This window comes from Cataglyphis hispanica, chromosome 1, assembly GCF_021464435.1.
Source record: "Cataglyphis hispanica isolate Lineage 1 chromosome 1, ULB_Chis1_1.0, whole genome shotgun sequence".
NCBI lineage: Eukaryota > Metazoa > Arthropoda > Insecta > Hymenoptera > Formicidae > Cataglyphis > Cataglyphis hispanica.
The window spans coordinates 11,775,819-11,802,676 of record NC_065954.1 but is presented as its reverse complement, the minus strand read 5'-3'; the positions used below and the strand labels follow the sequence as shown (position 1 = coordinate 11,802,676).

General features: G+C 32.2%; 5 protein-coding genes across 11 annotated transcripts in view; 1 reads left to right on the top strand and 4 right to left on the bottom strand.

Annotated features, from left to right (window-relative positions):
* Positions 1-647, bottom strand: part of LOC126851170 (filamin-A) — a 48,123-nt gene extending 47,476 nt beyond the window's left edge. For 3 of the 5 annotated variants that reach the window (XM_050594887.1, XM_050595056.1, XM_050594977.1), the window contains exon 1: positions 470-647. The gene's annotated coding sequence lies outside the window, so the exon portion shown is untranslated. The remainder of the gene's footprint in view (positions 1-469) is intronic. The other 2 variants (XM_050595151.1, XM_050595241.1) reach the window with 1 other exon arrangement.
* A 2,573-nt stretch (positions 648-3,220) lies between these two features.
* LOC126853619 (succinate--CoA ligase [GDP-forming] subunit beta, mitochondrial) lies at positions 3,221-6,135 on the bottom strand. 2 transcript variants are annotated; one of them, XM_050599518.1, is made up of 7 exons: positions 5,954-6,135; positions 5,658-5,868; positions 5,162-5,261; positions 4,194-4,789; positions 3,898-4,032; positions 3,696-3,824; positions 3,221-3,533 (listed from the first exon to the last, which is right to left on the bottom strand). In XM_050599518.1, the coding sequence occupies exons 2-7, from the start codon at positions 5,857-5,859 to the stop codon at positions 3,421-3,423; spliced, it is 1,275 nt and encodes a 424-aa protein (XP_050455475.1). In that variant the 5' UTR covers positions 5,860-5,868; positions 5,954-6,135; the 3' UTR covers positions 3,221-3,420. The 2 variants fall into 2 exon arrangements, with proteins under 2 accessions (XP_050455475.1, XP_050455572.1); XM_050599615.1 differs by lacking the exons at positions 5,658-5,868; positions 5,954-6,135 and adding an exon at positions 5,357-5,649.
* A 2,163-nt stretch (positions 6,136-8,298) lies between these two features.
* On the bottom strand, positions 8,299-14,035 carry LOC126849654 (contactin). Its single transcript, XM_050591690.1, has 8 exons — positions 12,859-14,035; positions 12,360-12,738; positions 12,179-12,281; positions 11,568-12,040; positions 11,212-11,490; positions 10,549-10,998; positions 9,676-10,391; positions 8,299-9,425 (listed from the first exon to the last, which is right to left on the bottom strand). The coding sequence occupies exons 1-8, from the start codon at positions 13,666-13,668 to the stop codon at positions 8,955-8,957; spliced, it is 3,681 nt and encodes a 1,226-aa protein (XP_050447647.1). The 5' UTR covers positions 13,669-14,035; the 3' UTR covers positions 8,299-8,954.
* A 918-nt stretch (positions 14,036-14,953) lies between these two features.
* On the top strand, positions 14,954-19,245 carry LOC126849822 (26S proteasome non-ATPase regulatory subunit 2). The gene is made up of 4 exons (XM_050592095.1): positions 14,954-15,141; positions 15,520-16,250; positions 16,371-17,941; positions 18,282-19,245. Exons 1-4 carry the CDS (start codon positions 15,067-15,069, stop codon positions 18,581-18,583), a joined length of 2,679 nt encoding a protein of 892 aa, XP_050448052.1. The 5' UTR covers positions 14,954-15,066; the 3' UTR covers positions 18,584-19,245.
* A 200-nt stretch (positions 19,246-19,445) lies between these two features.
* Positions 19,446-25,520, bottom strand: LOC126849687 (VWFA and cache domain-containing protein 1). 2 transcript variants are annotated; one of them, XM_050591799.1, is made up of 10 exons: positions 25,293-25,520; positions 24,765-25,175; positions 24,327-24,692; positions 24,072-24,245; positions 23,534-24,003; positions 23,253-23,454; positions 22,914-23,160; positions 22,159-22,822; positions 21,715-22,084; positions 19,446-21,640 (listed from the first exon to the last, which is right to left on the bottom strand). In XM_050591799.1, the coding sequence occupies exons 2-10, from the start codon at positions 25,087-25,089 to the stop codon at positions 21,102-21,104; spliced, it is 3,357 nt and encodes a 1,118-aa protein (XP_050447756.1). In that variant the 5' UTR covers positions 25,090-25,175; positions 25,293-25,520; the 3' UTR covers positions 19,446-21,101. The 2 variants fall into 2 exon arrangements, with proteins under 2 accessions (XP_050447756.1, XP_050447746.1); XM_050591789.1 differs by having other exon boundaries at positions 24,765-25,520.
* Between the last annotated feature and the right edge of the window lie 1,338 nt (positions 25,521-26,858).

Genomic DNA, 26,858 nt, shown 5'->3' with positions numbered 1-26,858 from the left:
CGATAATCACATGCATAATATATATTTAATTCTAAATATTTGACACTAAGTCTTGAAAAAAAAGATACTTTCAACACTCAGTAAAGTGTTATCATTATTAATATCACAAGATTGCATTGATAAATTTAAGAAATTAATTTAGGACTTTATGGGATTGTCACTCTGATCGTAATACTAAAACTATACGATGTCTCATGAAATTTTAATAAATATTCTTCAAGGCAAATTTAGGATCAAATTCTTCTTAATAAAAATTTACAATAAGATTTTAAATTATGTAGATGTTTAAAAGTGTATAAAAATGTAAAATTTTTTTAACAAAAGGTATGCAATATCATTTTATTTAAATACAAAATGATGGGTTAATTCATAAAACAATCAATATTGTTTCATTAATTCTAATCCTATGAAAAAAAAAAGAATTTTGCATTTAAATCTTAAACCTCGACGTTTTATTTTTTTCACTTACACCTCGCGAAATCTGACAGCAGTCTTCGTTTTGCAATTAATTACGATCGGACGGTGTCAGTGTAACCGGAAGCGAATTCCGACGCGAATCTTACATATACATATCAACAGCAATCTTCTCGAATCAGATTGATGCGGATGCTCTCGATCAACACGGCGCGATTCGTAAACGATTACTGATATTTACGCCGTCCGCGAACTAGGAGTCGAACATCACATCTAAAGAAGTTACTCGGATTCGTGAAGTTCGTCCGAGAATAGTACGCGTTCCCTCGCCCGTACCCTTGGGCGAGGGGCAGAGGGTCGGTCTATATATATACGCACACGCATTGGAACCCACCCGAATCCTCCCGTCGCCGTCCACCCTCCCGAAGATGCGTGCGAGGAACGGGTTTATATTCGTATATGAGAAAAGAAAACAAAAAGCGAAACAGAGCCGGTCAACCGTTGGCTGGTGTGACACTGAAGAGAAAAACTAAAACAATCACTATTACGAATCACGATGTTAAGTTCTCACTATCCAGGTCTTTAGCAGTTTTAGCGATCTCTTTCCTGAAAGAAATGAATCCTAGTTTTTCTAGCACAAAATCTCACCGATTACCATTAAAATTTCAAAACATTTTTACAATTACATCATCTCCATCAAATACAATTTCAAAGGATCTAAAAGATTAGAGCAATTCTCTTGTTCTTTTAGCAAAATTGTGTTGATCAGGATGTATCTATAAGTAAAATAGATTTTTTTAAAGTTGTTAAAATGTTCCGAGAGCGAAAAGCATTATGAAGCACAATGATTTACAAATTAGAAAACATTTTATTTTGAAAACACGTATTTCTTTTCAAAATTTCTATTCAAAATATTTTTACGTTTTATATTCCGTACAACATCGATCCGCATATGCCTATCTGTAAAAAGTGTGATCTGCTAACGCGCCGTTCGAAAAAAAGTTGCGCGCCCTGTATAATCACGCTATAATCTTATGCTGAAAATCGTCGCCGTATATGGATCGTTCTCTCAGCGAATGCCATACGTTCAAGGTGAGTTATCGTTCACACCAAAACAGTTTCTACTTATAAAGACGCATCGACCATACATGGATTAAAAATCGATTACGCGCGACTTTTACTCCTCCTTCCTTTCGTTACGCTACGCGCAATCAGTGAGCCTTGAATACGGGATTCAGTCTTTGATACAATTGTTGCGAAGACTTATTCACTCCGCCAATGTTCAGAGATTTGATTAACTGTCACGCATTTATCGATGACGGCATTAATAACGGATTAGTACAGATGATTAGAAGTGACGTTAAATTCACAGTCTCATCTACAAATTTTATCATTTCTTTCTCCCTCTTTTTTTCTGTAGTATCATAAATCTATCATAAATCACATTAAGTATAAATTAACTGTAAACGATGAGCAAATATTACAAATTATTTTTCCCAATATTTTTATCTCTCTTAAATTCTTATTAAAATTTTTATTAAAGAGAAGAAAACACTAGTTAAACTTTCTTCCTCATTCAAAAGATCGCTTGATGTTATTTTCATTTCGAAGTGCAAGATTCTTAGCCCTGATTGATTCAGTAAACATTTCGAAGCGAAAATAGCGTCAAACGGAGCGTATCCAATGTTGCAACGTTTGATTGAGGGAGAAAGAAATATGCAATCTGTCTTTATTATGCCTAGAAAAATATGACACAATATAATAGTTAATAATAACAATAAAACACTACATATACATATAAATTAAAAACTATATCAGAATATTATATATATTTACACAGAATTACATAGAAAGATAAATAAAATATGCAATAAAACTTCAGAACTTCAACACTTATATATTAAAAAAAATCTATATTAACTAAAAATATAAATATAAATTTTCTTTTTTTAATCATTTATTTCTGAAATTGTATTACATATTGCAATTAAATTCAATAATCTTAACAAAAATTATCATAAGATTCGTATATATATAACAAAATATTAGAAAAAATATATAAGAATAAACCCAAAATTCCTAGGTAAGCTAAAGAGATTAAACAAAAATATATTTAGTTTCCAATACAAATCAATTTAATTCTAACCAAAATAAGCGTATTTATAATAAAAACGTATGTGCATACTAATTAACTTCGCATTACTGCTAATTTCAATCATGCAAAACTATTTGTTAATTAGAAAGTAACTGAAATAATTCGTGTAACAAATCATATAATTAAACAACGTAAACATCTATTTTGTCTGCTTATCAATGGACAACTTTCTAATTTTTATATAGTACATCATTCATTATATAATATAAACAAGATTTATATAAAATAAACAAATAATCAAACAGATATTATAATTAAAATAAGTTGAAATAAGTGTAAAAAGATAATAATAAAAATTGAATTTTAATATAAAATTCTACACTTAGATGCGAATCATTCTGTATATGAAGATATAGATATATGATTATTAAGTATTTTCAAACATAATCAATAATTTAAAATACACTAACATACCATAAGGTAATAATATATTTTGATTTAATTTTAATAAAGAATTGAGAAAACTATTTCAAAATTCTAATAATAATCATACTTTGTTAATAAAAACAGATCTGCGTGTTTAGGACTTTGAAGATGTTAATTAAGATGAGATGAAGTATATTATCAAATTTGAACAACAATTAAATCAAAGGCTATAAGTATTCTGTACTTGAGAATAATAAAATGTAAAAAAGCATTGATAAACATTAATAGGCAGCATTTAGATATATATTTACATTCAAGTTATAAAAATATCCCAAAACATGATATTCTTGTATGAAAAAATTATACATATATATACTTATTATATACTTCAAGTTATTCCTAACATTATTGTTCTCTTGTATTAAAACCACAGATTTCCAGTCTTAAATAGGTATAAAGCGACGATGTATCATCATATTAAACAATTATGCATTTACAGAGATTACCGCTTTTCTCGCTGCTTCATCTAAATTATTCGCTGTGAGAATGGACAATCCAGATTCGGCCAAGACTTTTCTAGCTTCTGTCACATTAGTTCCTAATAAAAAATAAATCACTACAAAAATACTTGAAATTTATTCGTAAATTATATCGCAATAATATAAGCAAACTAACATATATAATAAAATTATAAAATTATGATTAAGAAATTAAAAAAAAAATAAATAAATAAATATCGATATACGCGCACACATCTTACCTTCTAGTCTTACAATAAGCGGTATTTCAAGTCCTAAGTTTCGTGATGCTGAGATAATTCCTCTTGCTATCGTTATGCAATTCACGATACCTCCAAAAACATTAACGAGAATTGCTTTGACTTTTGGATCTAAAAAAAGAAAAGAAATGTATGTTTTATATTCATACTTAAATATATATTCATTCTATATTTTATATCTTACCTTCATTGAGGATTCTAAATGCTTGAAAGACCTGGTCTTCCTTCACATTACCGCCGACATCTAAAAAGTTAGCTGGCGATCCTCCATTTAATTTAATAATATCCATTGTAGCCATGGCTAAACCAGCTCCATTTACTATACATATAAAAATTTATCCCCATATAATTATATATTTATATCAATTAATATCATTCAAATATATTGATATACTCGATATTTCATAATTTTTTACTCCTTATTTGTTTGTACATTTAATTTAGTTATTGCAATGATGATTATAATAAAATGTGTTTTACCTAGGCATCCTATGTTGCCATCCATTCCAATATAATTCAAATTATATCGTGACGCATCTACCTCTCTAGGATCTTTTTCATTAACATCCTCTAAAGCAAACAGATTTTGTTGCCTAAACTGAGCATTATCATCAAATGCAATTTTTGCATCTACTGCTACCACTTGCTTATCTGCTGTTTCCACTAGCGGATTGATTTCAATTTGTAGAGCGTCAATATCCACAAACAGTTTCCATAAATTTTTCAATTCATATATGGCTTTATTAAGAATATCTAGATCAGAAAATCCCAGAAAAATGCACACATCCTTTGCTATTTTGTCATCAATGCCATGATAAATATCCAATGGAACAGTTTTTATTTGTTCAGGATGTTTCTCCGCAACTGCTTCGATATCCATTCCACCTGCTGGAGATGCTATCAGCACAGGACCATTATGCTGACGATCCATGAGAATACAAACGTAAGTCTCTCGTGCGATCTCTACTGACTCGGCTATCATAATCTTCTGCACCAATATACCATCCTTTGAAGTCTGTTTAGTAATGAGACGATGACCTAACATATTCTTCACGTAATTGATAACAGCATTACGACTATCAGAAGAGAAAAGAAGGACAATAACAAATTATATAACATAAAATAATCACATAAAATATATCTATAATATATTTTATAAACATGGAAAAAAAATGTAATACATATAATATATAATATACATGATATCTCTAATATAAAAATATAAAACACAATAAAAAAGCATTGCCCTTTATTCTTTGTGTGTAATAATTGATATTATTTGTTTTTAAATAGCATTTAAAATGGTAAATATCTCATTATATGGTATGCAAATTGTAATAAAGATGTTTTTTTATTAATGAAATATTTTAGAGCTATGTGTACGTATGTGAGGAAAAAGATATTTCGCAAAATATTTTTATAAAAATCTATAGTGTTATCAAACTTACTCTTTAGTGAGATGCACTCCACCTTTGAACCCATTATCGAACCAACCCTTACCACGACCTCCTGCTAAGACTTGAGCTTTAATAACAAATTCATCCGCATCTACGAAAATAAATAAGTAAATTATAAAATAAGGACTATATATTCAAATAATTTGTATAATTAGGCATGTCGATATATTAATTATTTATAATGACCACAAGTAACTGTTAACATATTGACACATATAGGCACATTTTAACGAATCATTCCATATTCATCTTGAAGCTTAACTATGCATTGCAAACATAGAACTTTTCTATATATTCCATATATTAATATATGCAAAGATGATGACGAGGAACACTGGCTGCGGTCGGGAAGACGCTAGAAATGCTTCAAAGCATTACATTAACCAATCAGAATAAAGAAATCTTTGCTCTTTTTGTCCTGATTGGTCAATCAAATGCTTCGAAGCATTTCTAGCATCTTCCCGACCGCAGCCACTGAGATACTCACGTAGTTTCTCCAAAGCAGAATCCGTCTTGGTTAGGTCGTCAACGATGGCAAAATTTTGTACTGACACGCCCGAATCGCGCAGGAGTTCTTTGCTCTGGTATTCCAACAGATTCAAATTTCTCACATTTGACACGCAGATGACCTTCGTCGTTTTCTTCAGGAGATGCGTCGAGCGCATTGAGCGGCTAAGAATTCGCAGCATGATTAACCTCTAAAAGTTTCAACAAAACAAACAAAAATACTCCTTTCATTCTCATGATCAATGCTTAAACGATCACTTTTTTTGTCGTACATACATTCGCAATTATATGTATCGCTCAATATTGTTATCTCGCCACTATAAAGTTTTAAGAAGATAAATCACCGGCTATATCACAAACTCGACAAATTTACGTCCATCGTTCGTGATCACATGTTCGATACCTCGACATGTGCAGATACACGTGTCTGTCTATGGCGGTATATACAAACAATGTAAATGTCGTGGATAATTATATTTTCTTTTTTCATATTATTATGAAAGAAAATAAGATCTGATAAGATAAGAAAATATGTTTATTCAATCTGTATTGACATATTTTTCATAAATAAAAATATGCCAATATACATATCGAATAAACATATTTGCTCTTAAATTCTATTATAGTATAGTAATGTGAAAAAAGAAATTTATATATATATATATATATATATATATATATATATATATATATGTATGTATGTATGTGTGTATAGCATGTTAATTTAAGAGAACCCATGGGAAACATGCCTTTTCTAAACACAGAAAAATATGTTTAAAAAAGATGCAAATAACTAAAAGTATCTTATATGTAGATTATAAAGTAGTTTGATTAAACAGCAGAGAATAACAATGTTAATATTGTAAAAACTTTGTTATTATATAATGTATATATTTCTGTGTGATATAATAATGTATAAAAAAAATATAGAATTAAAATAAGAATGTACTGCCTGCTGCCATATCTATTATCCTAATTAAACGATGTCAAAGATTTTTCTAGCGATAATTTTAGCATGTACGTATATACACATGTACCAAAATTCTGTTTTTTTCGTTATTTGTATTATATAAATTATTATTTATACACATAATATAAATAATAAATTTATGTAAAAAAAACCTCTCATACATTATTATATAAAATGTATTAAAATGTTAAAGTGTTTACATTTTTTAAATATAGAGATATAGTACCCAAATATATATATAATTTCTGAGATATATCTTGTAGTACACTCATATGAACACTATTATGGTTTATATAAAATTTTTATCATATAATATATCTGAACTATTCTAATATTATATATGTATATCAGACAAAAATCAAATCAAAAATATTTCAAAAAATGTACAAAAATTGTACAAAAAATCTCTATTTAGAAAGTTTATTGATACTGATAATTACAATAATGCATAAAAAAATTAAAAACTAATTATGATTAGAATAATTCACAGAGCATTAGAATAGTTCAGTGATTAACAAATATTCGCAATATTATCAAAATTAGCCGAGTGTTCGTTATCTACTTCTGTATACATGGACGGAAAATTACGCAGCTTTATACATTATGATGTTATATAATCCATATTATCTGTTAATTGCTATTAATACTCATTACTCGTAAATCATAGTATTTTAATATATAATGTGTAACTTTTTGGATATATATCTTGCATGAGCGCAATTTATTATAATTTATTCAAGATTTTTATTTTCTCTTTTATTTTAGACACCTACAAGGTGTCTGATAATAATCGCCTCATCCATGCAAGTAGAGCAGATGAAATCAAGGAGAAAAATCCTTTACCATTTTGCGATTTTCATAATTATTGAAAAATTAATTAAAAAAGATTGACTAATTCGCGTGAGTATAAGCGCGCAGTGAAAAGAGACAACACAAAAATTTACGATCATTAAGCGCGCGACGTAGTTTTGGAGCGCTCTATAAATGATAACGATTATGTACGGACAGTACATAACGCTGGATTTTCGTGTTTTAACGTAACCATATCAATGGGAACGATCTTTCTCGCCTCTAATACTCGCGTAAATTAGCAAATCTTTTTGAATTAATTTCTCATTAATTATTGCAAAAAAGATCGCAAAACGATAGAGGATTCTTCTAGAGGTTTTTTCCTATTCCGTTTTCATATTACGGGTAGGACGATTATTATCAGATATCTTGTATATTTACATTCATATATGTATATCTAGAATATATCAAATTGTTTACATAGTATAACGAAACATTTTCTTCGTCAAAGTGCTTTTCATTTTTTTGGCAAATAAACAAAACTTATAATACATATAGTACAATTGTACATTGTAAAGAACAATGAATGTGTTAATCTTTACATAAAGTTCTCATTTCATCTGTAAAAGTTTAAAGATAAAAAGAATTCTTATATCTTTAAATTAATTTTAAATATACATTATTCAATGTACAAGTATATACTTCAAATTTACTTCAAATTATTTTGTTTATCTCGGAAATATATTGTAAAATATAATTTTATAGATACACAAAACTTGTAATGTTTGAATAAAGTGTAAATGTAACATTTAAAATTATAATATTTGCTTTACGAGAATGAGGGAGTAAAAGATATATATATATATATATATATATATATATATATATATATATATAGACAAAACATATATAAAAGTTTGCACAATTTACTTAATATACTTCATGTATATGTAATAATTAGTAATATGATAAAGAAATAATATATTATTTATGAGAATTTTAAAATATTGTTGATATATATGCCAAAAAAATATATATAAGAAAGAAGCAAATAGAATATTTTTTCTATCATATAGAATAAAAATTATGCTAAACTTAGCACACATATTATTCTGCGAAATATCAGAATCAAAAATTCAGATCGATTTCAGTCTCTTTGTAGAGGCATATTATTGTAATACTTCTTAAAAAGAATTGTGGAAGTACTGCAACATTAAGTTATCGTTGATAAACATAAAAAACAAAAACGACTATGTTTATTATTGCATTACATAACGCATTAATGACATAAAAATATATATTAAGTTTTAGGCCAACAATTAGTTTACTGATATGTGAAATTGCTTAAGCGATCTGTGAGTGTGTGTGAACGAAGAAATCTATAATATCTTATTATAAATCTCATTTTAAAATTTTTTTAATTTTTGTTAAAATATTTGTTCATTTAAGAAATCTGTATAAAATTTACAGCCGTTAAATCTTATTATGGCCTACATAATTATTAAGGATAACTTTACACTATATATAGTCATAAACCCGTAAGAGTAGTAAGAAAGTTATCCCCAGAGCGGCATCCAGAATTTTATTCCCGGCGCTGCTTCTAAAGGCTGCGGCATCGCCCATTTGGAATGTATGGGTGGGACTCGACATACGGCCGTCGCCACCGTTACTGAATGCAAGCACTCTTAAGTGATATGCCTTGCCTGGGCTAAGATTCTTGATATCGGCTTCCAGTTTGGAACCGCCTGGTATTATTGTATCGTTCGCTGTGCTCATATCTTGATCCACCTCCCATACACGTATTTTGTATCCGATCAGTGGTTCCTCCTCGAAACTCGGCTGTACATAACGCCAAACGACCCTCACCGTCGATGGGTTCACACCATACACGTTCACCGAAGACGGCGGATGTTGTGGCGCTTTTCGGTAAGTTCGCTCCAAATATCGTTCGCTTTCCGGACCTTCCCCAGCGGAGTTATAGGCCATCACCTTTATAAAATTTATGATTTTTATTTAAATTTAAATTTCACTTCAAATATTTTTTAAATGAATAATATTATATACACAAGCATAAATAAATATTTTTAATCATTAAAGATTAATTTGAGAGATATTATTAAAGAGAAATATTTTTAATACAAATTGATTCTCTTTAATTAGATAGATTTTTCAGTAAATTTTTTTGTATATGTTCTAAATGCTCTAGAAAACTTTTATAAAAAATTCTTTTATATTTTACCTTTACATAATAATATGTATCTGGTTGCAATCCAACTACTAACGACCAAGGACGAGTGGTTCGCGATAAATAATAAGTAGCGTCTTCTTCGCGGTTGCTTTCCTTCCAGTACTTGATTCTATGTCCAATCAATTTGCCTCGCACTCGTTCACGAGTTTGTTCAATCGGTTGCCAACTGACATTCAAGCTAGTGCTGTTATAACTCATGGCAAACACTTGTTGCGGTGCGACTTGCGGCATATCCTCCGCGCTGTACACTGTCACGTTTACCGATATAGGACCCTCGCCTATCGCGTTAATCGATTGTACTTTCACTTCGTATTCCGTGTAATAATACTTCGGTTGGATCGACACGACGCTGCTACCGACATTGCCATAATCCTTTAAAGATAACGACTGATATTCCGTGTCATGCCCTTTGCGACGCCAGAATATCTTGTAATAGATTCCAGGACCATTTTGCTCGGATGGGCTAAGAGGATCCCATGTAATTGTAAGATCTCCAATCTTTCCTCCACCGCCACTAATATTTGACGGTGATTTTGTAGGTTTGTCGGGCGGAGTACTATATTGAGGTGAAGGAGATGATGGTGGACCATAACCAAGTTCATTGAAGGCTAGCACACGGAATTCATATATAGTGTAAGGACTCAGAACGTTTTCAAGGAACGCCTCTTTTCGGCCATTGTATCTATCCATCTCGATAGCTGTAATATCTATAAATAATAGTAAAGTAAAGCAATGTAAAGTAAACGTGATGCTTTTGAAAGTATTTTCAAAATTAAAAGCATATTAAAAAGATAATTATAAGTATCCTAATTGTCAAAATAATTCTTATAAAGAGTTATATAATATTGAAATTGGAGAACTTACTTTCTACGAGAGAAAACCATGTGCGATTCCAATTTGTACGCGCATTAATTGCGTACATAGTTATCAGTCTGCCGTGCAAGGCGCCATCAGTCCATCGTAATGTGGCTGAAGTTTTCACGATATTTACAACCTGCACTCCACCAGGCGGCCCGGGTGGTCCGTGCACGATCAGATTGGTCTTGCTCGATATTTCACCAACAGCGCTTCTCAAGATACACTCGTATTCGCCGGATTCAGCGAACGTGGCATTTATAATGTCTAGATATTCACCCTCAATGTGCCACCGTGGATTATTTTGCAAGTCTTTATCGCGGATACGTATACCATTATGCGTCCAAATATACGCCACATCCAACATTTCGTCTATGTGGCCCAAGCAACGCAATGTCTGATTAAAATTATAGGTCACAATTATTTGTGGTGGCAATCTTTCGATAAGTTGTGGTCCACCTATATGAATAATTTTAAATAATCAATCGCTGAACAATTTGAAATATGCATAAATCCTTAATTTTGTTAATTGCTTTGATAGTTTAATTTAATATATATCCGTATATAACTTAATATATATATAGTTATACTTAATATATATGCCTTTTTTACAGGGCAAAATACCATTTGTAAATTTATAAAAATAACTAAAACATAAAATGATTAACTTACGTAATACAATTAATCGTCCACGAGTTTCATCGCTGCCATACTGATTCGTTGCTGTGCACACATATGTTCCTTCGTCATCTCGTGATACCGGGCTAATGATGAGATTTCCGGTTTCCAGAATTCTTCGCCTACCACCTGATCCGATCACATTTCCATCTTTCTTCCATACGAATTTCGGCCTGGGCGCGGCTTCCGGTTTACATACAATCGTGACATTACCACCTTCCGCCGCATATGTTTCGGATTCCATAGGCCGCTTCTTGAAAGAAGGTTTCAATGCTGTAACATTGAAGAAACATTACATCTTATGTGATTCTCGTTATCATGATATAATTGAAAAGAATGTAAATACTCACATAGGATTCTAAGTTGTGCCGATGAATATGTTGTCTTCAACTGATTTTTTGCACGACACTGATACATAGCTTGATCCTTTTCAGGATCCAAATGCTTTATATTTAGTACATTATCTTGTATAGTGTAACGGTTCCTATCTTCAGGCGGCAAAGTATACATGTCCAAAAGTTCTCCATTTCTGAACCAACTATAAGTAACATCTGGTATGCCAAATGCTTCACAAGTCCAGGTTAGATCTGCCCTGTTATCCATGTGTTTGTCCACCAATGGAATAGTAAAATTAGGCGCTGCTTGTATGGTTAATCGCACGGAATTCTCAATTGATAATCTGTCATTGTACACCCGGCAAACATATTCGCCTTGATCCTCCACACGTACACGGGGTATTATTAATACCCGATTGTAACTCGTCGCGTACGCACCGCGCGGCAAGACAGAACCTCTTCTTGTCCAATTGTATGAAGGTACAGGACTATATGCAAATAAATTATCAATTATAATTACAAACATGTTCATACATCTTTACATATAAAAAATATATAAAATAAAGAATTATATATATATATATATATATATATATATATATATATATATATATATATAAACTTACTATCCAAATGCAATACATTCCAATCTAACTTCCTCTCCAGCTATTGGTGCTTCTGGAAATGCCTTTGGGAAATTATTAGGAAATTTCAGCTGCTGAAATGAGGCTGAAAAATTTAGAAAGTGATGAAGTTTACTATTCTATTGTTACACAGATACTTTTAAAAATAATCCAAAGTAATTACAGTGCATATTCACTCTTAACGGAAAAAATGGCCCGTTACGTCCGGTATCAGATGCGACACTTTGAACATTGCATGAATAGTTTCCTCGGTCGATCGTTTCCAATGTGGAGAAATAAAGCGCTCCATCATGTGAAACAAATACGCGTTTATCCTCCTCGACAAAATTGGGAAAATAATCTCGCGCCCAGTAGTATTTTACACCCGGAAAATGTTGCGGCGGATCGCAATATACTGCTTTACCCCAGTGATTATCTCCACGTTCCTCAGAACGTTTTAAATTAAACTCTAGGATATATCCAAACGACAATTCAACACTCTCAGATATAATTGTACCAAATTTATTAGTAGCCTTGCAATGATATGAGCCACGATCTTCTGTCTGTAAATAAATAACATATAATTATTAATATAATATAATCTATAAAATAAATATAAATAACATTAAAACAAGAAATAATATACATATTTATCGTTTGAAAAAAATTAGAAAAATTTTTACTTGTTCAGGCTCATAGATGATCAATGTTCCGCCACTCACAGTATATCTGCTATTTGAAAGAGGATCTATTTTTGTTGCAATAAGCCGATCATTTTCATAATCTTCTTTAAACCATTCATAGGTTGGAGTAGGATAGCCACCTGCTAGACAACTTAGGGTAACATCATTATTTATCCTTCTCTTTGATACATCAAATACTTTGCTTATAGGTTGTTTTATAAAATATGGTCCTCTAGGTATTTGAAGAGGATTATCAATATCAATGCCATATTGATAAGTACGATCATCATCTACCAAATTATGAAGAGTAGCGATGGGTGCTTCACAGATATATAAGAGCTCTTCTCTACCAGTGACTTTTTCTAGTCCCCAACGCTGAAGGTTATTAGAATAGGAATATGCTAAATAATCTCTTCCTATTATATTGTCATTGGGTTCAGGTAGAAAGGCATTATCCATATTTATTAAGGTTGTACTATCAGCTTCATTTATCCATAACCCACTCTGTAGTTTTGCTCCAGTATACCATCTACGATGTTGTGGATCTTGCCATAGCAATTGATAGAGTATAAATCCATGCTCCTCTATCGTATTAATAGTAAGTAGATCACTTTGAAATGCTTGACAGTTCCTTCGTGCATCCTCTCGTGGTCTCAATGGACTCTTGATAAAACGATAGCATGATTCTTGAAAGTGCATCCAATGTTGAGGGCACTTATAAGCTGGTTCTCCATACAAAATATTTTGTGCAAATGCAGGTAATAAAAGAATTAGCGAGAATGCCACGCCACTCAATAAATAAGACATCATTTTGGACACCTTGTAATGTATTATGCAATAAACATTTTAAAAGTATCAAATTATAATATACAGTATTATACTATTGATACTGATTAAAAATATTGTTAAACAAAAATGCGATTGGCAAAAGCAAAACTGATAAAATTTAGCTCTTAGACATTCTCTGTAAATGACTATCTTGTTAACTATGCCACTTGTTCATTCATTTCACATGTATGATAATTCATTTAAGATATTCACTGAGAGGTGTGATTGAGATATTTATTTAAACACACTGGATATAATAAAGTACGAATCAAGCTTAAGGAATAAAATAAAAAACGTCAAATATATAAAAGCGTTTGATTACAAACGCGACGCTACATTGCCGGACACTCCCTATGACGAATAATGGCGGAAACTGACGAACGCTAATTATCATATCAAATAAAGCGCGCGAAATATTTATTTAAAAAGAAAATCATCATCTCCCTCCCTCTTTTTCTTTCTTTCTCTTTCTCTTTCTCTCGATACATTAGAATTATGATCGAGTTACTTAATCATAAAAGTTAAATATAATTATACGAAATAAAAGAGACCCATCATGTATCATGCATCAGAAATGATTTTGTAATATTTCTCATAGTCATGTCTCGAAAATTAAAGACATATATATATGCATCACTTTTGTCTACCTCTTGTTCAAATATCGAATGACAAACTATCGAATGATGAACTTTTTCTTCTTCTTCTATATGGCTAATTAGATTTCAATAAAAAGAATTTGCTTAATATACGTCAGTTGGTTGTCGAATAACAACAATATATATGAATCATTTATACTTAATATTTACGTGTTTTGTATCATAACATTTTTTGACGCTTTGACATTACATATTAATTCTGTATTTAATTTTAATAATTGTAATAATTATAATAATTATATTGCAATATGTAATTTATGTATTAATAACTATATCATACATAATTTCTTTATAAATATTATAAATATTATTATATATATATATATATATATATATATATATATATATTATAAATAATTTTTGTACATACATAATTAACAAAATGCTTTGTACATTCATAATTCCAATTATAATTACAGTGTTTATGAAGAAAGGGTTTCGTTAGCGCACACTCCAAGCCTGAAAACACACACAATATTATTGCCTAGAATAATTACACGACTGACCAATCAGAAAGTCCTAATGTTCAATTGACCAATTGGCTATCAGATTTCGTATCCCGTTCGTTTTTAAACACACAGTCACTGATCTATGTTGCGTGTCCATGATGGTGACTCGCAAAACGTCTTGAGTGTTCATCCTAACCTGAAACTGTGAATCTGAATGATCAAAGAAAGAATCGAGTTTCTACTTTGTGTATCTGTTTAGAGGAAAGCTGAGTAAAATGCCGGAAACGAAGACAGAGACAAAACCGATTAAAGATATGAAGAATGGAAAAGAAGACGATAAAAATGACCTGGTGAGAGATTAACCTATGTCAGGGTAGTGGGATTGCTATTAATGTTGAAAAGAGAATGTTTCTGATTTTGTAACAATTAATTAAATAAATTAGATATGTATATATATATATACTTATAATTTACCAATACGAAATAACAATTCCTGCTTTTCTTTCTTATAATTTACTTTGCATTTATAATAAGTTATCATTTGTTATATCATTATTAAACAACAATTTACTGTACAGTTTAATTTGTAATCTTCTTTATGATAATTTTTTCTTATCTACAAAAAATTAAAGTTGAATAAAAAGCAATAATTAAAATAAATATCTTAATATATTTAAGAGAAAAAAGATAAGGAATGCTTATATTGGAAACTTGGTTCTGTTTTTCAGTCAGAGGAAGATAAACTTCTACAAGAAGAATTAAATATGCTCGTGGAGCGCCTGCAAGATGCCAATACCAAACTATATCATCCTGCTTTGGAATCTTTGCGTTCGCATATTCGTGCATCAACAACATCAATGACAAGTGTCCCAAAGCCACTGAAATTTATGCGCCCTCACTATGATACTATGAAAAGTATCTATGAGAAAATAACTAATGTCAAATGTAAAGAATTATGCTCTGACATTATTTCAGTCCTAGCCATGACCATGGGCGAAGGTCGAGAGTGTTTGAAATATAGGCTCACAGGCTCGGCATTGGCGATTGGCGAATGGGGACATGAATATGTTAGACATTTATCAGGAGAATTGGCAGGAGAATGGGATGAAGTCACGGGTGATAATGTCGAGGCGACGAACAAGAAATTGATTGCCCTAGTGCATGAGATTGTTCCCTATAATATGGTACACAATGCGGAAACAGAGGCATGTGACCTATTAATGGAGATCGAAAGGCTTGATTTGTTAGAACAATATGTCGACGAAAGCGCGTATCAACGAGTATGTCTCTATCTTACAAGCTGCGTGCCATATGTAGCTGATCCAGAGAACAGTACTCTTCTTCATGTCGCTTGTAAATTATATCGAAAATTCGGACAATATCCACAAGCAATCAGGCTGGCGATGCAATTGAATGATTTACCTCTCATTGAATCAATCTTTACAAATTGTAGGGATCTGTAAGTATAATCTTTTAAAGAATTATTAATTTAGAATCTTTTTAAGCAATTTTTTATTAAAAAAAACTTAATTGATATAGCCAATTTCTTGAAGAGAAACTAAGAAGTCTACATTTTTAGTTCTGTACAAAAGCAATTGGCCTTTATGCTGGGACGTCAGCAGATTTTTTTGGAGTTACATGAGGCTACAGTAGAAGACGATGATTTGTTCGAAATAATGTCTAATTCCCACTTAAACAATCATTTCCTGAACTTGGCACGGGAGTTGGACATAATGGAACCCAAGACACCAGAAGACGTCTACAAATCCCATCTAGAGAATTCACGACCGCCCTTTGGCGGTGGTCAGGTCGATTCAGCGCGACAGAATCTCGCGGCAAGTTTTGTCAATGGTTTCGTGAACGCTGCATTTGGTCATGACAAACTGTTGATTGAGGATGGTAACAAATGGCTGTACAAAAATAAGGAGCACGGCATGCTAAGCGCGACCGCATCTCTAGGTCTAATTCTGCTATGGGATGTGGACGGCGGACTCACTCCAATCGACAAGTACTTATATTCGTCGGAAGACTATATCAAGTCAGGTGCTTTGTTAGCTTGTGGCATTGTCAATTGCGGTGTGAGAAATGAGTGCGATCCCGCCTTGGCTCTGCTATCCGATTACGTGTTGCACAGCAGTAATACCATGCGTATCGGTGCTATCGTGGGTCTCGGTATTGCATATGCCGGTTCTAACCGAGAAGCCGTACTGGGTCTGTTGACGCCAGTGCTCAGTGACACCAAATCGAGTTGGGAAGTTCTAGGTATGACTGGTCTAGCATTAGGAATGGTCGCCGCCGGCTCCTGTAACGCTTATGTCACCACAGCGATCATGCACACGCTAATGGACAAATCGGAGTCCGATCTCAAAGACACATATGCGCGATTCCTGGCGCTCGGTCTGGGATTATGTTTTTTGGGAAAGCAGGAGGCTGCAGAAGCGATCATAGCAGCTCTAGAAATCGTTCACGAACCGTTCAGGTCGATGTCGACAACATTGGTGGAAGTGTGCGCGTATGCTGGCACGGGGAACGTTCTTAAGATTCAACACTTGCTGCACATTTGTTCGGAGCACTATGAACCAAGTAATGAGAAGGAGGAAAAAAGCGAACGTAAGGACAAAGAGAAAAAGGAAGAGAAGAAAGATGATAAGGAGAAGGATCTTAGTTCTAGACAAGCTATTGCTGTTCTTGGCATTGCCCTGATCGCTATGGGAGAGGAAATCGGTGCCGAGATGGCATATAGAACCTTCGGTCATCTGTTGCGTTATTGTGAGCCCGTGATTCGTCGCTCAGTGCCACTTGCCCTAGGTCTTATCTCGGTGTCGAATCCGAAACTAAACATCTTGGACACGTTGTCCAAGTTCTCACACGACAGCGATCCTGAGGTGGCGCACAACGCGATATTCGCTATGGGCCTGGTCGGTGCCGGTACAAATAACGCACGATTGGCCGCTATGTTGAGGCAACTGGCTCAATTCCACGCGAAAGATCCTAACAACCTCTTCATGGTACGCATCGCACAAGGCTTGACGCATCTAGGTAAAGGTACGCTTACCTTATCACCCTATCATAGTGACAGACAGCTGCTCAGCCCTGTTGCTCTCGCCGGTCTTCTATCGACATTGATTGGTTTTTTGGACGTGAAAAACAGTAAGTATATATTATTGATGCAATGGACATCAAAATATTATTTGCTATTTGCATTTCAATTCATTTTCAAACAGATAAATTATTCCCATTATGAAAATTTTTATTCTAAAGTTTTTCAAATTAACTATGAGAAGTATCTTTTATAATCAACTTTCGAAGCACAGAAATTTATAATAAATTTCGACCTTTTTTCTTATATATTTACAATTAGTCGATCAGAATAATTTTTAAAAATCTTAATATTCTTATATAAAAAGAGTCTTTTATTATAAAAAGCAAAACTTCTCTAATATAATATGATTTGGCTCCTTGTTAATTAATATTATAAATATTTTTTTAGTTATCCTTGGACGCTCACACTATCTCTTGTACACGCTGGCCGCTGCAATGCAGCCTAGAATGCTGGTAACTTTCGATGAGGACTTAAATCCGTTGGCTGTACCAGTGAGAGTCGGTCTTGCTGTCGATGTCGTCGGCCAAGCGGGAAAACCGAAGACTATTACAGGCTTCCAAACGCACACCACTCCGGTATTGCTGGCATATGGCGAGAGAGCAGAACTTGCTACCGAGGAATACATACCATTAACGCCGATCATGGAGGGTTTCGTAATTTTAAGAAAAAATCCGGACTTTATACCCTAGTCGTCATATTTTTTTTTCATTCGTCAATACACTGCGTATTAAACTCTACTTGTAAGGCAGAAGATAATAAAAGCGTGTGTTATTATTCACCTTACATATATAAGATGAAAGATTGCAACATCTCTATATTCATTGCTCTTTTTCTGTAAGATTCCAAGATCACATTTTTTCCTATGTTTTATAAAAAGAGGAAAATTCAAATATTCTTTATTTAATAAAATATTTGTTTTAATAATAAAAATACTGATATATATATATATATATATATATATATATATATATATATATATATATATATATAATGTATAAAATCTTGCTCGGCACGAATTTTGTATGCAGAATATACATTATAAAAAAGATCAATACGAAACGGTATTTTACATTATATTCTTAGCGATAATAATACATCAGCAGACGTTAGTCTTTCCTAAAGTAAGTACCATTCAAGATAGCATATACATACATATATATAAATTATATTACAAATGTTTTTTATATTTTATCGCTCTGTCTTCTTAATTAAAAATCGTAGAAATGAAAATAAGTCTATGTTAGGATCATGTTAGTCTGTTAAAATGTGCGTACATTATCGCACATATTATGAACGATAATGTGTATTATATTATGTCAATAAAGTACTTTAATTGTAAAACTTTAAATAATACTTTCGCAAAAGCTTGCACTGTAGTTACTATAATTTTTTTTTTAGTCGCGATTATATTTTAATTTCAATATTTTTATGCAAAAAAAAAAGAAAAATACATTTAAAAAAGGTTCAACGATTATGAAATCTCGCTGTTTCAATAGCCTTGTTTTAAAAAAAAATAACTTTTATAATTTATTCATTAACATATTGTCAAAATTTGATTTTTTGTTTTTTATTTTTAATGCTATAATTTGTGCAATGATAAAATTATGATTTTATTTCAAGAAAAATGCTTAAATAATCTCATATAAGAACACAGTAGAAATAATATTATAGATTCTATATGTATAACTTTCTAAAATTATTTCTGCACAGTATACAAAGTATTATCACGTTTTGACACTGTTATTTATTTAAATCATGATAATAAGTATACTATATAGATTAAAATGTAAGACAAAAATTGATATTTCTAAAAATAAGTCAGAGAATTATAACATGTAAACTGTCTTATCCGTTTTATAATATATATCATGTGAAAAAAAATTCAAAAACAAATATTTTCAGTTCTATATTACATTACTATTCTTCTTTTTATAAAATTAACTATGTCTTGCAATTTAATTGCAGTATAATGGCAATATTTCAGGCAGTGATCTAAGATTTACCATTTTGTCCAAATTATGATTGTTAATATTAAATTACTTCAATTACTTATATCAGTTATTTAACAATAACAATTTTGTAATGCTTTAATTTCTTAACTTGCATAAATAATTACGAATATATAGCACCTATCTAAATATAATATTAAAATCTTGTCATATAAAAATACTCTACTTGGAAAATCGTAATACTACTTATGTGTATAAAAGTATACTTTTATACAATTCTAAATTGCTCTGTAATCAGAATTATATATAAATAATTCATTATTGCTTTATATATCTACTTATAAATTTATACTTTAAGTTAAGTCTCTTATACAATGTACTATCCATCTAAATTGTTTTATATAAAACTTGTACAACCTATTAATTATTATTAGCACTTTCATAGAAGTTTTAGTGGACAGACAGAGACAGCTTATAAAAATTATATATGTTTTTAAGTTCGTCAATCATTCAAAAATTCGTACTTGTTGTCATTTTGATAATAAAAACTGTGCTGCCACTTTGATAATGATAAAAACTGTGCTTCGCCACTTTGATAGTAATTAATATTCTTCTATTGTAGCTGCAACAGTATTATTCTCTCATATAAATTGTAAATAAAGTAAATTGCTATGTTACTGAGGTCATATTTGCAAAAAAGTGATGTAGCTTTTTACGACATTTTGAGAAAGTTTTGATTAACTTACTTTTTCAAATAAATGGCAATATATATACAGGGTGTCTCGAAACTTTTGACACACCCGAAGTGTGAAGGTAAATTGAGCCAAACTGAGTCGAAAAGTCCTGTACCATTTTTTTTTGTATAATGCTTAATAAAATAGTTATTATTGAGTAAAGTCTGGACAATCATCGCCGATCTTTAATCAAACGCACATTGGTGAGCCACGCGCCTAATAGTGTGCGTGAGCGTCCAGCTGTCAGTGAGCGGCGCACCACTACCAGGCGCGCGGCTCAATGACATGTGTCCGGCTAAAGATCGGCGCTGATTAGCCAGACTTTACTCAATAATATCTTCTTTCTGAAATGTTATAGAAGAAAATGGTACAGGACTTTTCGACTCAGTTTGGCCCAATCTATCTTCACACTTCGGGTGTATCAAAAGTTTCGGGACACTCTGTATATATATATATGTATATATGTATATATATGTATATATGTATATAAATATACGTATATATATATATATGAATCTAATTCACTAACAATAGTTTGTTTCCATATCGCGATGGACAGTCACAGGTGCTAAAACATGATGTGGCGATCCCAAGTATGTTGTAGGAGAAGGCATTCCGATACTCGACTGCCTCGTTAAATCCGGTTCGATATTATTATCGACAACTAACAGAGGTTCAGAGGCAAACGTCTGCTGTTCGGAATCATCGTGTGGCGTCATCGTGCTGTATCCATGATCGCTATCCCCACCAGGTGGTCTTCTATAATTGGTAGAAACTCTATACGGTGATATAGGCGCGATACCATCTCTCACAAGACAATCTAAATTGCTTTTGGTTTGATCCAATTCCGTAGGTTCCAGATCGCCCTCGAGATGCGTCATGCGCAATGTGTCAGGCGAGGTATGGAGATGCAAACATTGATGCTCCACACCTGAGTTTACTGATCGGAGTCTGTAGCAAAACAGAACGACGCCTAGGATCAAGACTAATGCGAGAATTCCACCGGCCACTAGACCGACCGATGGCCATTCTCCTATCACGGCCTCATCCGCTGAGTGTGAATCTGGAAAAACAACTTTATATAATAAGTAATAAAAATTAATAAATATGAGAAAAAAGAAAAATGAGCAAATTTACTGTAAGTGCCATCGCTGTAAGGTATCAAAGATCCAAAGATTCCCTTGAAACATACGGACATGTCGGAGCAAAATGGTTGTTGCAAAGGTGTTTCTCCATCGGTATCGACGTGACACCATTGACAATCCGCGACACCCAAGCAATCTCTCTCCGTCACGTATGATTTGCAATCAATAGATGGACACGATTTTAAATTTGTCGGTTGTATCCACGGGGTCTGTAAACTCGAGCCTTGCTCATATAGAGGTGGACAAGAATTTAAATTGTTGATAGTTTGTTCTGTACAACTAGAAGAATACAAGGAGCATTCGCAAGGGCATTCGCAACCAGTTTGTTCCATACTTTTGCAGTTTAGGCATGAATGATCCATCTATAATATTTAACAAAAAAAAAATTTTATATTTTAAAATCGGAAATATAATGCAATAAATAATATAAGCTTACCGTACTGCATGGACAAAAAGCTCTAAGTAGATTGCACTGAGTCGTTATGTTGACGACACCAAGGAATACATTAGTACCTGGTACGGCAGCTACTTGATATCTAACACAGTGCTCGCCATGTGCTATATTAGTGAGTACATCATCGAGCGACATATTAAATTGATAGTATCTTTGCACAATACCCTCCAAGTGATTGGCACATAATTTTTTTTTTACAAACAGTCCGTGATTCAATATGTCATTAGCTACTAAAAGTTCCTTATGTGTCAAATGCTGTTGCTCAATCTTGCCTGTTGCTTCCAACAATGTCGGATGCGACACTAAATAGCCTTTGTCATCCATTAAGAAACATTTTACAGTTGCATCATAACAAAATGGAAACATCTCTAATAGCAGTCTCATGACATAACCCATTGTTATATCTATAGATAGAACAGCAATGACATAATCTGTACTTTCATTGCTCATAGAGTATTCAACAACTTGACTTAGAGTGACTACATAACCTGATCCACCTGCATCTAAGTAAGGTGGAGTCAAAATTATCTTGTCAGGGTACTCTAATGCTTTTCCATACCATATTTGCCTCTTGGGATCAAAACCGGAATCCAATACCATTCCTGGAAATATCTCCAACACACCACTAACTGTACTCACAACATATCTAAAGTGACAAAATAAACAATATATTGAGATATTAATATAAGTTATTAATAAGTTGTTAATAATAAAATTCTAGTTATTTATGCAATTACCTTCTTATTACAAATTTATTTAATGGACTTTCAATATGTTGCTTTTTGAAATGCTCCAAGACTTGTGCTAAGATTGCTACATCTGGTTTTACGGATGGATGTAAACCAGGATTAGCTAAAAGTCCCGTTAAGTCTTTTATATATGCCATATAACTTTGTACAGTCATAGCTGAACCAGTTTCTAATAATTCCAGTTGCTCCATTGGAGACTGAAAACACCATGGTGATAAATAAACTACACCTGTTGCTACAAAAAAAAATAAAAAATATAAGTTTTTAAATATCTATCAAGATTTTGTAAATAATTGACAACTGGAATGTAAAGCTTTATATTCTTACATAAAGTTACAATCCTGTTTCTATAAGTGCAAAGAGTATCTTTATCAATAACAGTTTGAAGCATAAGATCAAGGCGATGATGTAATATGTTTGTAGGCAGTGAAGGCATAATTCTCGCAACAGGCAATATTCCCTCTTCAGTCATAGATACCAAACATATTATCAAGTCGTTATAAATTAAGTGTTTCCATCGGTACCGTTTCTGTATCAAAAAAGAATCAAAAAATAATTTTCTACTCTCACTCCTGTTTTAAAATTTGCATATAAATGCTTTTCTTTACCTGTTCACCCAATTTTGTTTTTACATCTATGACTCCTTGAAGCTCATTTATCATTTTCATCACTGTCCAATTATCTATATTTTCAATGTCTTGCAGATGCACTTTAAGTGGCTGCTCAATTATTGTCTCAATCCTGGGAAAATTTTTATGCATCCAAACCACACCTTTATTGTCAAAGAATATAACGTATATGTTTGGACCAGTATTAAAATACGTTATATCATCAAGGAAATCACATAATTTTACATCTAAGGATATTAGTGCGATACTTGTAATCTGTCCAATAGATAATGTCATTGTCTTGCTATATAGATCAAAATATGGATCTGATATATAAAAATCTTTCTTATGATAATCAGAACATTGCAAACAAGAAAATAGTTTTCCTATCTCATATCCAAGAATATTTTGCGTTGGAAGAACAATAACATCATTGTTTAAAGATTGTTTAACATTGATATGTGGTTGATCTGAAAATAAACGGTGATATAGAAAAACCTTTTATACATATAATTAAAGTGAGTATAAAGAAACTTACCTGAAAGAATAAGTATAGTTTTAAGATAAGTCTTAAGTTTTTCTGAAATTATTTCAAACACTCTTTGCACATTTGACGAATCTTTTAATTTGTTAGTCAAATGTATAATAACCACTTCGTGCCTTAAATTCTGTGTTAATTTCTTAAAATCAACCTTTGCCGTCTGATTTGAATCTAAAAAAAAATTAAAGGCCATTAAATCAATATATATTACATACATACAATGTATATATTTAAAGACTCACTTCTGATTACCTGTTCTAGTTAAACTATCGATATAACGAGCTAGTTGAAATTTATTGATATCCGTAGCTTTTAACAAGCCATCTTTGCAAAATAAAGGAACAGTATTAGCAAGGCCAATAACAGTAATATTATCTGTTTCAGAGAGCATATCTATAATAGTTCTGGCTGCTATTTGGGCCAAAGCAAGATCAGATTCAGACATAAACATGCCATGTTCCAAAAGCAGAATGACGTTCTTTCCAGGACAGTATTGAGATAATAAAAATGATCCAATAATGTGACCTAACAATGGTGGTCCACATATCGTACTCGGTTGGTTTATTGGTAGTACACGCAAATTTTTCCATTCTTGATTTCTTAACTTTGTTGCAAATTCTGCAATCAAAATTGATATATTGTATAAATCTAGATAAAACATGACAAATTATGTCACTCAATATAAAATACCTGTTATAATCTGAGTACATATATCCGAAACTCTGTTCATTTGCATAATGTCCAAATCAACTGTTTGACTAGAATAAATAGTATGAATTCCTTTCGACAGGATGGAGTATATGGCGTTGTAGCCCTGCTTAAGGACATCAATGTGTGTTCTTAGTTTATTGTTGAACTTATCAACTAGTGCATTCAGTCTTGCGTCCAGATTGATGGAGATGTTCGCGAATTCCATCTTGTTGATCGTGTCTCGGAACGAGGATACGCCGAGTTCCTCATCCATGATGGATCGCAATCTCTTTGATAGATGCCCTACGATATCTCGTAGGCACATGCCGTTCAAGGGTTCCGCTGACACCTGTTTGCGTAGCGGCTTGCCAGATTGGCACTTAACAGTGACATTAGCATCGTCGTTAGCGGCTGCATAAAGATTTATCAGTACTATTAGCAAAGTTAAATACAAAATCTTATTTACAGCCATTCTGATGGAATTGCGGCTATTTTGGCGACGCGTGTATTTCGCGGTAATTTCATAACCTCACGGATTTGTCGCGTAGCGATAATAGTTCATGTTGATAGCTGATCGTCATCGAGCATTTTATGACTGTATTAGTATCGAGATTTATTTAAGGATGTTTACGAGAAGACGTCTTCAGAGACGCTAAGAATCGTTCAATTTTCGTACAATAATGAGACGGGAAGCATCAAACATCGTGATTTCAATGAACGCCATCTTTTGAGCCAAACTGTAATTCGCAAGGCTTCTCAGCGCTATCTGTAGCTTGCGAATAAAACATGTCAACACAGAGGATTATTGTCTACTTTTATCTGCAGAACAGATATTGTGTAGCAGAGTGTAGTATTTGTGTGTAGTATTTATTTTTGTTTATTGCACTCATCCATCCGCCATTTTGAGTAAATGTTTCATCTGTATTGTATGTCATCAAATGATATTTTATTAATTATTAAAATATTTCTCATATTAATTGTAAGTATTTATATATTACATCACAATGGATATTGGAAAGAAAAATCATAGATAAAAATATAATAATTGTCGGTTTCTAAGTCATCTGCTATCATATTTTTAGAGAGCAGTCTTTTATCGGCTAAATTGTGTTTTATGTTAGGTGTTCAGAGTCATGAGTAAATAATATATTAATCTGTAGATTAAATATATTTTTTGCACAAGCACACAATATTTATAAATGTATACAGAAAAAAGCGTAAAAATACAAATATTATTCTTTGCTAATAAAAAAAAAGTTTAGCAGAATCATCAAAAGAAATGCGTGTGTGTGACAAAAACATATAGATCAAACTTCAATAATAACTATAAACACTAATTCTATTTCATAAACAATAAAATTGAGAGTTCTTATTTATTACAAATACAACTTGACATACGAAATATCATCAATAAATTGCTTAGTTAATTAAAGCAATTTATCGATCCGATGTATCGATATTACGTATCCTAGCGCTGTCAAAGCTCAATGCTTTGACATTAAATAATTGAAAAATCTTCATCGGTGATTCATCGCTTCTTGTACTCGGCCTTTTCGCAAGTCTAATACTTTTTAAATGTCATTGTTGTTATAAAACGGAAAAGAACATTATAATAAAAATTTTAAGCACAAAAGATGAATTGTGTATATCTAACAATAAGAGAAAGCTAAATTTTCAGAATAAATTCATGCAAAATTATTTCAATTTGCATATTTTTTATATATGATACATTTTTTGAAATTATTACGGTATGATATATATTTCAAATCGCGATTTTCAAAAATTGCTTCGAAGCGTGCGCGTTCATCCCCATGAAAATTCCAAGCAGCAAGATGGTAAGCGGCGTGTGGTTCCCGCGCCACTTTCCGCACATCCTCTTGTCATTTGGGATGCTCCCCTCTTCGGGTGCCTAATGTCATCAAGCAATCACGTCGCGCGACACACAAAACATATTGTTATTTGCGAAATATCATTCGAGGCATATGCTGGCGCATCCGTAACAGCATGAAAAATCGATCGAAAACATTTATTCAATTATCGCATTGGGGAACCTGAGACGAGCGTTAGTAAATAATTCTGATAAATTAGATTGTT

Bases quoted from the DNA above. Each gene is read 5' to 3' on its own strand.
- LOC126853619 (XM_050599518.1), bottom strand. From the start codon at position 5,859: ATGCTGCGAATTCTTAGCCGCTCAATGCGCTCGACGCATCTCCTGAAG. The intron at 5,262-5,657 runs GTGAGTATCTCA...TTATTTTCGTAG, and splicing joins TTCTGCTTTGGAGAAACTAC to ATGCGGATGAATTTGTTATT. The intron at 4,033-4,193 runs GTAAAACACATT...TTATATGTATAG, and splicing joins TGGCAACATAGGATGCCTAG to TAAATGGAGCTGGTTTAGCC.
- LOC126849687 (XM_050591789.1), bottom strand. From the start codon at position 25,236: ATGGCTGTAAATAAGATTTTGTATTTAACTTTGCTAATAGTACTGATA. The intron at 24,693-24,764 runs GTATTTTATATT...TTTTGATTGCAG, and splicing joins ATGTACTCAGATTATAACAG to AATTTGCAACAAAGTTAAGA. The intron at 22,085-22,158 runs GTAAGCTTATAT...TAAATATTATAG, and splicing joins CTTTTTGTCCATGCAGTACG to ATGGATCATTCATGCCTAAA.
- LOC126849822 (XM_050592095.1), top strand. From the start codon at position 15,067: ATGCCGGAAACGAAGACAGAGACAAAACCGATTAAAGATATGAAGAAT. The intron at 16,251-16,370 runs GTAAGTATAATC...CTACATTTTTAG, and splicing joins TTTACAAATTGTAGGGATCT to TTCTGTACAAAAGCAATTGG. The intron at 17,942-18,281 runs GTAAGTATATAT...ATATTTTTTTAG, and splicing joins TTTTTTGGACGTGAAAAACA to TTATCCTTGGACGCTCACAC.
- LOC126849654 (XM_050591690.1), bottom strand. From the start codon at position 13,668: ATGATGTCTTATTTATTGAGTGGCGTGGCATTCTCGCTAATTCTTTTA. The intron at 12,282-12,359 runs GTAATTACTTTG...TAAATTTTTCAG, and splicing joins GTTAAGAGTGAATATGCACT to CCTCATTTCAGCAGCTGAAA. The intron at 10,392-10,548 runs GTAAGTTCTCCA...TATTATTTATAG, and splicing joins ATGGTTTTCTCTCGTAGAAA to ATATTACAGCTATCGAGATG.